The following is a 12,184-nucleotide window of genomic DNA, read 5'->3' on the forward strand; positions in this document are numbered from 1 at the left end:
TCGGAAATGTAGGACCGCTATTTGCCGTGGAGGTAAGGGAGTTGGTAATCATACACAGCCGGAAAATGAAGGGTGATTGTTCTGTGATTTGAGCTACAGGAGAAGTGTTTTTATACATTAGGTCTAAAACTTGTAAACTGCTGGAGCTGGAAGAGAATGATACAGGTATTTGCAGTTCGTGAAATCACACTGTTCATTAAAATATTAATGAAGTGCTTTGTCATATTTACAAATTTAATTAAAAAAATGTTCACCAAATATTTTTTCCCACTATTCTCCATCTTCTCCGCTATCCACTTTCCACGATCAATGGATGAGTGGGTTTCTGATCCCAGGCCGATGGTAATGCTGTAGCTGGACCTTTTATGCAGTACTTGATTGGTGGCTCTCTTGCTCTGCAGTTTTACACTCTTGAGGGGCTCTATTTGCTGCCTACCCGAGAGACATGGCTGAGATCAGGAGTTCGCAAAGAGGAGAAATAAAAACACAAAATGCTGGAAATACACAGAAGATCAGTCAGCATCTGTAAATAGAAAAGACGTGTTCTGGTAATGTGTGTGTAGAGAATTAGGGGTCAGGGTGAGTAATAACCCATGTCCCACATGTCAGTGCTTCACTAAACTAATTGTATAGTGCTGCCAAGCTAATTATAGCAGAAAGTCATTTTTTAAAAATATATTTTTTATTTGCACTAAACCTTTTTTTCCTTTGCTCTGAGTATGTATGTCCATTCTGACTGCATTAACTTAAAAAACATAAATACTTTTTGGTGTAAAAAACATTATTTCAGTGTATGTTTGAGATTATGAAACAAAATTGCAATGTTTAGTTACAGCTTTTTATGAAAATTAAGTTTTTTTCTTGTGGTATTAAGAAAAAATACAATATACAAAAAGTAATTTGCTATTTTTAAAAATTTTAATTTAGATACAGTAATTTGGATTAAAAAAATTCTATCTGAACCTTCATAGCTTCAGTCTGTGAGCTCATTATGGATCTTCCAATCCTTTCCATATTTTCCAGTTGCTGGGATTGTTACTGCGGATTTTGCCTCCGGCCTGGTTCACTGGGGAGCAGACACCTGGGGTTCTGTTGATATCCCTGTCATTGGCAAGGTGAGGGCCGACTGGATGAATAGCATTTAATATGTGCATTGTCTTGTGATCATGCTGACATCTGGGCCACAATTAAAAATTGTGTCTAAAAATACGTGCTTTTTTCTGTGACCCATTCACAATGTTACTTCCTCATCACACACACTGCAAATGTTTCTGATCCTGTATTTACACTCGGATGCAAATTCAGAGATTTTCATTGTAAATTGAGCATGAAGCATTGTGAACCAAATATACTGGTGACTCCTAGTGAGCTGTACTAACGTCAGAATCCATAGAGAATTGCACTAACAGAGTAAGGTCCTGCACTGAAAGGATCTTTCTCAAAAGAGTATTTTAAATGACCCAACGATTTTGTTTGAATCAGATTAATTGAAATCAGCTTGTGCCTTAACTGGGTATAGCTGAGAGATGCTGAAAGAGGCAGCACTAGAATGTAGTGAAGATAGGATGAAGCTTTTAAAAGTGCTATGTTATCTTTCAAGCCACGCTCCCTGTGTCAACATTGCAGCAATTGGTTTGTATCCAGCATTGCTTTTGTAGTAAGTCTGTTTTTGAACAGTTTCAAAGATGTTTTGTATTTTTGAAATTGTTTAAAAACATGCTTTATGCATTAACCTTGCCCGTGTTTGATCCCTGAATTTTGGTTTGTGGAGTTTTTGTCTTGCATTGTACTTCTGCAGATGATCTCTGAATTGTTTTGTGTATAGTTATTATAGATCCAATAATCTAATTGGGTAGTAAACAGGCACTAATTAATCTCAGTTGTATCATGTCAACTGTACCTGTCTCAGTTGTACCATTAGGGGAAGTACTGAGTAAAGGCCCCCACAGGGAGGGAAAATTAAAAAGTGAGTCACGTTGGACCATTCTCATACACCTCCTATGGACTGATTTCAAAGTGGTGTTGACAGAGGCCTGGGAACAGGTTGTTTGCCCCTCCTCCGCTCTATTTTCCAGGGATGCTGTGTAGCAACGAGTACAAGAAGGGAAGGAGGAAAAAAATAGCTTGAAAAAGGAGTCCTTTCAAAAAGTGACAGCTGAGAAGGAGGGCAAGACCCCATGGACTCAGTGAACCACCCCCCCACCCCCAATAGGACAGCTCAGAGCATGTTTTTGTAAAGTGCTGTGATCATGTTACCCACCCATCCTCAATCTGGCAATAGTGTGAGTTGAGGGGAATGCAATGCTTATTATGCAGCTGAAGGGGCTGATTAATTTTCAGAAAAATGTTTACATAGAAAAAAACAGAAATACAGACCCAAAGAAATGCTTCTTTAGTTTGAAAGATTGAAGGAAAAATGGACTAAAGTTCAACATGGGACTGTTCTTTTCTCCTACTGGACTGCAGAATAGTCCCCAATGCAATGGCTCATTCTTAGAGTATATGGTGTACATTACAGGTTGGAATGCCATGATTTGACGGCACTTCATTGAATAGAAAATGAATCTAATTGCACTCTGTGGAGTGAATATTTTCACTGTGGAATCTTATTTAGTGAACACTTTTTCCTATTTCTTCAGCACAGCTGCCAGCATCAACTACTTGAGTGTTTTCTGTTGCTTCAGCAGTCCAAAACTGCCACAAGTTAAAAGCAATAACTGTCTCAAACATTGGTCGCCGACTATGTTTTCCCTTCTGAGTCTTCCCAGTAGTGCTAAAGACTCGGTGGAGACTGACAATTGTTAACCACCTGCAGGGGATTCCCCTTTGCTAATCCAATGTGCTGGTTCCACTGAAATGGATGAGGGCAGTGCTCAATGGAGGAGGCCTACACTTGGGATTTCTGTTAAAATAATATGTTATTTACAACATTAATGACCTGGAGTAAGTACTGGATATGTTGATTCATTACAGCTGTAAAAGTTCCCAACATTAGCTATTTAAAAAAAAAATTGTGTGAAATGAAATACCAGTTGTACAGGCTCCGCTGCAAAATTTTGCATTCAATCACTGGCTTGTTTCTTTGCAGAATGATCAGGACTTCTTCCAACAATAAAGATTTGATGGTATCTTCTAATCTCTCTAGCCAAGTGTGCGATTTTAGCAGTTCGACTGGACAAGCATCCGACTTGCAACTCTAGCTGTCGGGTTGGGCATAGTGGAAAAAAGGCTACCTTGTGGGCTCTGGTGGGCAAAAGGCTACCTTGGGCATGGGGCTCAGATGGGGGTAGTATGAGATGTAAGGAGAGGCAGCAGGGTAGGAACGTTTGGATGACAGTGTAATGTTGGTTCGACTCAGGTGGGTGGCCTGTGGAGAATAGTTTTATCTGCCTTCAAGATGGAGCTGGTAGGATTCATTGGGAAGTAATGTGACAAAAATACGCATAAGCTAAGCTTTTAATATATATATATTTATGTACAATCCAATGTGGAACAGGTGTTTACTAGCTTATCCTAATTGTCTATTATCTTACACTTTAATCATCTGATTGAAGTGTAGCATCTATTGGGTATTACATTGCAAAGAGTTCATATCTGCTTACTTGCACATCTCCAGCATCACTGTTCTAAAGATATTAAAATGTTACTATTTGCACAGGAGAGCAATGTAGTATTGAAACATACAGCTCTCACCTCACTAATGTAGGTCTCGCCTATTTCAGCATGTCCTGCAAATTAGTCCAAGTAAGAAAATATTTTAAACAAAAAAATAACTTGGTAAATTGTCGTGTTCTGAAGAAGGTTTTTACTGGACACTTTTTGAGGACTGTGGCGATGTTGGATTTTATTGCTACAAATTCTAATTGCCGAGCTGCAGGAGACTAAAATCAGTTGTGACACCAGAGCAGGGAGCAGGTTTTAGCAAGTCTGGATCACTGGTACCCTAAAAGTAGCTGGAATGTAATTCTGTTTTTAGGTAAAATGCCTGTGTTATATCAATAGAGGGTTTTTGCAAGTGTTCCCTTTAAATGCCAACCACTTGACTGTAGAGTGCAACTCTCTGAATAATGAGGTTGCAGTCTAGCTATGCACTATATTCACTGGAGCCTACCAGTACATTAGATTAACACGGTGGGGACTTGGTGTGATCCTTACTTGCCTCATAAGAGCTGCACCAGTTGTGCTTACATTCATTAGAGTATTTCACACTTTAGGGTCCAACCATCAAACAATTAGACTTCACTTAAACTTGTGTGTAAGTTGGTGTTTGATACAAACTTGCATTAGAGTCATAGCTGGTATAAAGTCAAAGGATTTTGGTCTGATTATTGACCATGCACTGATAACTCATTTGTAATGTTATAGTTGGAATATTGCATGAAATTATGGGCATCAATCTTCCAAAGGAGATTTATGCATTGAATAGAGTTCAGAGAAGAGTTGTAAAGATAAAGCACAACTGAGTTTGTTTAATTGGAGAAAAAATTAGTTAAGCATAATAGGGAGAAGGGAATAGATGAGGAAAGACGGGAGTTGGCTTGAGTGAAGCATAAATGCCAGCATGGATTGGTTGGGCTGAATGGCCTGTTTCTGTGCTGTAAATTCTATATAATCCTGTAAAATTTTGAGAGAGAGGCTTCAACACAGAGCGATGCTAATGTAAATGTGATCAGCTTATTTAACAGACTGTGAGCATAAAGGTACAAGCAAGACTGCAGATTAGAATTTTTTTCAACGAGCAGAGTCATGAACATGTAGAATCATAGAATGGTTACAGCACAGAAGGAGGCCATTCGGCCTGTTGAGCCTGTGCCGGCTTTCTGGAAGAGCACTTCAGCTAGTCCCACTCCCCTGGCCTTTCTCATACCTCTGCAAATTTATTTCCTTCAGATACTTCTTCAATTCCCTTTGGAAAGCCATGATTGAATCTGTCTCCACCACCCTTTCAGGCAATGCACTCGCTACCTAAAATAGTTTTTCCTCATGTCGCCTTTGGTTCTTCTTAAATCATTGTCCTCCTTCTGCCAATGGGAACAGTTTCTCGCTATCTACTCTGTCTAGACCCCTCATGATTTTGAACACCTCTATCAAATCTCTTCTCAACTTTCTCTGCTCTAAGGAGAACAACCCCAGCTTCTACAGTCTATCCACATAACTAGTCCCTCATCCCTGGACCCATTCATGCAAATCTTGTCTGCACCCTTTCTAAGGCCTTCACATCCTTTCTAAAGTGCAGTGGCCAGAATTGGACACACTACTCCAGTTGAGGCCGAACCAGTGTTTTACAAAGGTTCATCATAACTTCCTTGTTTTTGTACTCTGTCTCTATTTATGAAAGCCAGGAGCCCTTATGCTTTTTATAACTGCTTTCTCAACCTGCCCTGCCACCTTCAATGAATTATGCACACATATCCCCAGGTGTCTCTGTTCCTGCACCCCCTTTAGAATGGTACCCTTTAGTTTATATTACCTCTCCTGATTCTATGTCTCTATTTATGAAGCCCAGGATCCCGTATGCTTTTTTAACCACATTCTCAACCTGCCTTGCTAACTTCAATGAATTATGCACACTTATCCCCAGGTCTTTCTATTCCCGCACCCACTTTGGAATATTACCCTTTAGTTTGTATTGCTTCTCCGCATTCTTTCTATCAAAATGTATCACTTTGCACTTTTTGTGTTAAATTTCATCTGTCATATGTCCGCTCATTCTACCAGCCTGTCTGTCGTCCTGAAGTCTATCACTATCATCCTCTTGGTTGTCTGTCATATCCAACAAAGACGTTGTTGTGCTAATCATCAATGGCAAGTGTCTTCAAGTGGCTGTATAGGCCAATTCTGGATGCACATAGTCTCTTGCACACCGGACAAGGAAAGTTTAGTGTACCTGATGTTGACAGTACTGCCACCTGATGTCGTCTATCTCTAGTGTCCCGCAGGCGTTGGCATCGGCTTTCTTCGAAGGTCTGGCAAGCAGTCCTCGTGAGGGTTAGCCACTGGATTTTATTAGCTGCTGTATTCTCGAGGTCCTTTGGTCAGATGCCACAGTACTAGAGGTTAGCCTTAATGCAATCTATATAACACTTGCGGGGGCGCCCCTGGTGTCTTCGGCCTTCACCGAGCTCGCCGTGAAGAAGCTGACGAGGGATCCTTGACTCATCCATGCGGATGACATGTCCAGCCCACCAGAACTGGGCTCGCATGATCATCACCTCAATGCTAGTTGATTGTGCTCTCTCCAGAACCTCAAGGTTTGACACCCGTTCTTGCCAGCATATGTGGAGTATAGATCTGAGACTGTGCATATGGAAAGCTTCCAGCTTTTTGGTGTGTCCTCACTGCTCACTATACTTCCAAGTTTTGTGTCAACTGCAAATTATGAAATTGTGCCCTGTACCCCCAAGTCCAAATCATTAATATATATCGGGGAAAGCAATGGTCCTAGTACAGACCCCTGGGGAACACTACTGTATACCTTCCTCCAGTCCGAAAAACAACTGTTCACCACTACTCTGTTTCCTGCCACTTAGCCAATTTCGTAAGCATGCTGCCACTGTCCATTTTATTCCATGGGCTTCAACTTTGCTGGCAAGCCTATTATGTGGCATTTTATCAAATGCCTTTTGGAAGTCCATGTACACCACATTAAACGCATTGCCCTTGTCAACCCTCTGTTACCTCATCAAAAAATTCAATCAAGTTAGTTAAATGTGATTTGCCTTTTTCAAATCCGTGCTGGCTTTCCTTAATTAATCCACACTTGTCCAAGTGACTGTTAATTTTGTCCAGGATTATAGTTTCTAAAAACTTTCCTACCACCGAGGTTAAGCTGACAGGCCTGTAGTTGATGGGTTTATCCTTACACACTTTTTTTGAACAAGGGTGTAACATTTGCAATTCTCCAGTCCTCTGGCACCACCCCCGTATCTAAGGAGGATTGGAAGCTTATGGCCAGTACCTCCGCAGTTTCCACCTTTACTTCCCTCAGCATCCTAGGATGCATCCCATCTGGTCCTAGTGACTTACCTACTTTAAGTACAGCCAAATTCTTACCCCATCCAGTATCTCAACTACCTCCTCTTTCACTAACTTTGGCAGCATCTTCTTCCTTGGTGAAGACAGAGGTATTACTCATTCAGCACTTCAGCCATACCCTCTGCCTCCATGTGTCGGTCTCCTTTTTGATCCCTAATTGGCCCCACCCTTCCTCTTACTACCCGTTTACTATTTATATGCCTATAGAAGACTTTTTGGATTCTCTTTTATGTTAGCTGCCATTCTATTCTCATACTTTCTCTTTGCCCTCTTATTTCCTTTTTCAATTCCCCTCTGAACTTTCTATATTCAACCTGGTTCTCACTTTTATTCTTAACCTGACATCTGTCATACACTCCCTTTTCTGTTTCATCTTACTCTCTATCTCTTTTGTCATCCAGGGAGCTCTGGCTTTGGTTGCCGTACCTTTCCCCCTTGTGGGAATCTACCTCAACTCCTCCATCTCCTCTTTAAAGGCTTCATTGCTCTATTACAGTTTTGCCTGCCAATCTTTGATTCCAATTTACCTGGGCCAGATCCATTCTGAAATTGACTCCTCCAGTGAAGTATTTTTATTCTAGATTGCTCCTTGTCCTTTTCCATAGCTAATGTAAACCTTATGATACTGTGATCACTGTTCTCTAAATGTTCCCCTACTGACACTTGCTCCACTTGACCCACCTCATTCTCCAGAACCAGATCCAGCAATGCCTCCTTCCTCGTTAGGCCAGTAACATACTGATCAAGAAAGTTCTCCTGAACACAATTCAGAAATTCTTACCCTTTTCTGCCCTTTACACTATTGCTATCCCAGTCTATATTTGGACAATTGAAGTCCCCCATTAACACTATATTGTTTTTGCACCTCTCTGTAATTTCCTAATCTGAGGAAGGACATTCTTGCAATTGAGGGAGTGCAGCAAAGGTTTACCAGACTGATTCCTGGGATGGCAGGACTAACATATGAGGAGAGACTGGATTGACTGGGCTTGTATTCACTGGAGTTTAGAAGAATGAGAGGGGATCTCATAGAAACACACAAAATTCTGATGGGATTGGACAGGTTAGATGCAGGAAGAATGTTCCCGATGCTGGGGAAGTCCAGAACCAGGGGTCACAGTCTAAGGATAAGGGCTAAGCCATTTAGGACCGAGATGAGGAGAAACTTCTTCACACAGAGAGTTGTTAACCTGTGGAAATCTCTACTGCAGAAAGTTGTTGAGGCCAGTTCGTTAGATATATTCAAAAGTTGTTGAGGCCAGTTCGTTAGATATATACGGCTAAAGGGATCAAGGGGCATGGAGAGAAAGCAGGAAAGGGGTACTGAGGTTGAATGATTAGCCATGATCTTATTGAATGGTGGTGCATGCTCGAAAGGCCGAATGGCCTACTCCTGCACCTATTTTCTATGTTTCCCTGCAAATTTGTTCCTCTATATCCTTCCGACTAGTTTGGTGCCCTATAGAGTACACCTAGAAGTGTAATGGCATCTCTCTTATTTTTTTAACTCTAACCAAATAGATTCTGTCCTTGACCCCTCCAGGACATCCTGGAATGAAAATTGCCCCCTTCTTTAAGGTCCATTGCCGTCAAGGCAGTAAGACCTTTCCGCCTGGGGGCAGGCAGCGGGGCAGACCCATCCGCAATTGTCCCTGCGCCCGGGGTGGCGGGAACGGGTTTCCACCGTGCCCCGTGTTTCCGCCCTGCCTGGCATGACGACCCGTTACCACCAGCGGGAATGTCTTTTCCGCTCTGCGGAGCAAATTGCCACACGGGAGAGCAGCCGGTGCCCCCAACAGCTTCGCCCGGCGGGAAGCTGCCAGTGGCTGGGTGCTGCGGCCGCCCTTAAAGGGGAGGGTGCGCTGCCATTTTCTTTTAATTGTCAGCCAACACCTGAGTCGGCCCGACAATGGCGGCTGCTGGTTCGGCTGGGCCGCCAACAGGCAGCTCGGCACCCCCTCTTGGGTGCCGGGCCACTGGCCTAGCCAAAAACCTCCCTGGTGGCCCAGTGGGCTCCACGTAGGCCTCGCAGCGCCCCTCCCCTTTAAATGAAGGAGAGGGACATTAGCTGACGTCATTGCCGCGCTGATAGACACCGCCCCGCTCCCAAGCCAAACCTGCCCCGATTCCGGCTCAAACAACGCCCCAAAGTGCTGGGAGGCGGTATCAGAGTTAAAGAGTCACATTTTCCGGCACTTTCCTCTGACTCCCACCGGGCGGTAAATCTCCGGATAAATTGAATTGCCCTCTCCAGTTTCCCACTGAGGGCAATTGCGACCACGTTCTCTCCAGCACTGTAATATTCTTCTTAATCAATACTGTCAGTCCACCTCCTTTCTTTCCTTCTGTATCTTTCCTTAACACCTTATATCCAGAAATATTTAGTACCTAATCCCCTTTTTTGAGCCAGGTCTCCGTTATTGCCATGACATCATATTCCCGTGTGGCTATTTGTGCCTGCAACTGACCAACCTTATGTACCACACTTTGTGCATTTACACACATGCACTGTAAACCTATCTTAGACTACCTTGTATTCTCTTAGTCTCACCCCACCTAATACCATACTATTTCGTACTCTAATGCTATCTGTCTCTCGCAATCCTTTGTAAACTTTGTTTCTCCTTTCTAATGCTGCATCTTGGTGCCCATCCCCCTGCTAAGTTAGTTTAAACCCTCCCCAACAACACCAGCAAACCCCTTTGCGAGATATTGGTCCCGGTTTTGTTGAGTTGCAACCCATCCGGCCTGTATCGGTCCCACTTCCCCCAGAACCAGTCCCAATGTCCCAGAAATCTGAAGCCCTCCTGCACCATCCTTGACCGTGGTACCAAGGATGCAACATACCATCCTGGAATCATGTCTGTGGTAGGAGAAACTCCTGTCTGTTCCCTACACTATTGAATCCCCAACACCATTGCTTGGATGGCTGATTAGTAATATTGAATTAATATCTTGATGTTTTGATTCTATATCTTTTGCAGATTGGAACACCTTTGAAAGCTTTATTTTCCTCCATATTTTATCTGTGGTAAGCCTTTAGCGATTTGAATAGATTCAATGGCGAGGCAAAAAGTACAAGTGCATGGGGGGAGCGGTGGAGTGGGGGCGGGGGAGGGGGCGGTGGAAAGAGGAATTCTAGTCTCTTGTTTCATAACTTTTTCAATTATCTCAACGCTGCTGTTATTACTTGCATTGGGATTTGGAATAACAACTTTCAGCACTTGACCTTGGACTTGTTTATTGGGCAGATTAATACACATACTGACTGGAGGCAGCCTTCTGCATAAACTCTGGGGCATTTGTCTTGTGACTCCTGACACAGACTGAATGCAGTCTCTGTTGGGCTGAAAGCAGAAACTGGCTTGAGGAATGTTTTCCTATTGTAAGTTTGCTGAATACTTGGTACTGGGCTTATAGTTCCGAATGGACAAAAGTAGGGTTATGTTACTGTTCTGTTATGGCCTTATTATTCTTTGGTAGTTTTGACATTCAAATTTTTGTTTTGTCTTTCACTGTATTTGGTTTTATTTGTTTTGCGGGCTCCAATGTGCTCCAGCTTTTAGTTTGCCCTTTGTGCACTGATGGATCATTTTTTATATTCCATATTTTCTTAAGGGGCTGGCTGAGAACTTCCTAGGAGAACACCACCTCTTTGTCATAGTGACATTTAAAAAGTAAATACATTCATTAAAATGGAACTGTTGCAAGAGGGATATGTTCCATTTCGAAGCAGGAAGGTGAGGGAGAAGGTGACTCGAGCTTTCTTTTTGTACAGCAGTACCACATGACCTCCACACTTCACCAATTTGTTTACACCCTCTTCTCCATTCATCGTTTGTAATCCACATCAATGTTTCTGCTGAATCTTTTCACTACGTTTTGAGAAGCCACTGTCCAGCCCTTCTGTCTATTGCAGTGAGGTTTGTGGTGCAAGTGTCCTTGTGCAAAAATTACAATGTGAGCCCGACTTTCTCTTGTGCATGGAGTATAGTTGCAATACTTTTCACTCAATATTTCCATTTCCCCTTTAATGAGGGTTACCTTATGCACTCACTATGCCACTACTCTTTCAGGCCTCAACACTATAAGCAAATGATGCACAATAAATACAGAGATAGCAGCTCACATCTGTCTGTAGTAGCAGGATTGTGAATTATTTTAATCGGAAAATAAAATGACACACTGTTGTGTATACCACAGGCTTGCAGCTAGTAATAGGGGTGATTTTGTAAATTAAAAGTTGCTGCTTATTGGAAGAGTACTTACTTACCTCACGAAAGTTATATACAGATATTTTTAATGGTCGTAGAGTCATACATGCCAATCGTCCACATTTTATGTGGACATTTTGTAGTGCCTGGAAACAACTCTTTCCTCCTCCTCCTTCTCAAACCACATTCAAAAGTGCAATTTGGATTCACTTCCGGTTCAGCCAAGCATTTAAGAGATTCAATGTTACTATTGTCAGATTCATTACCGATTCATGAAAGTGCATAAAGAAGTACTCCAGTTAATTCTACTTGAGATAAAAGCTAACATCAGGTCCTCCTCAAATGGGGTGCTCGTTAAAATTTAACTTACCCAAAACTAAATTTAGCTGCTTTATAGGGAATCAATTCCCTCCAAAAAAGCATTAAGTTAAATCTGGGTAAGTATGTGAACTTGAGTTCCAGTGGGGGAAAGGGCTAAAATTCAGTACATTTGACAATTGAGGTTGATAATGAGAACAATTAGATTAATAATAATAGGAGCAAGACTTTGCCTTAGTGATAGCATTCCCACCTCTTAAGTCAGGCCTGCCTTACAGGACTAATTACCCTCTCGGCTGGTATAAAGATGGTTACATCCATGGGAGGAACGTTCTTGTTGTGGCCTCACTGTTAATAAGCCTACAAATCATTTCACTACTTCGAGCTATTTGCCAAGGGAAGAGTGCAAAGATATGAAAATAACAACAATGTACACCAAGTGAAAAACAACAATGTACACCAAGTTGTTAAGTATGGAAGAACTCCACAAGACTGAGTACTGTGAGCTAAAACTGATGTGACCTTAGTCTCTTTAATACAACTCCAGAGTGCCTAAGCAGGATGTCAGACAACCTTTTATACTCCCTTGCACGAGGTGTGCAGGCGACCCTTGGGCC

At 42.2% G+C, this 12,184-nt stretch overlaps 1 protein-coding gene across 2 annotated transcripts in view; it reads left to right on the forward strand.

Moving 5' to 3' along the window:
• Positions 1 to 12,184, forward strand: part of LOC139278844 (plasmanylethanolamine desaturase 1) — a 176,746-nt gene that overhangs the window by 88,379 nt on the left and 76,183 nt on the right. For both annotated transcript variants that reach the window (XM_070898037.1, XM_070898038.1), the window contains one exon: positions 1,024 to 1,115. In XM_070898037.1, coding sequence (XP_070754138.1) covers positions 1,024 to 1,115 — 92 coding nt within the window. The remainder of the gene's footprint in view (positions 1 to 1,023; positions 1,116 to 12,184) is intronic.

The sequence above is a fragment of the Pristiophorus japonicus genome, chromosome 13 (assembly GCF_044704955.1).
Source record: "Pristiophorus japonicus isolate sPriJap1 chromosome 13, sPriJap1.hap1, whole genome shotgun sequence".
Lineage (NCBI taxonomy): Eukaryota > Metazoa > Chordata > Chondrichthyes > Pristiophoridae > Pristiophorus > Pristiophorus japonicus.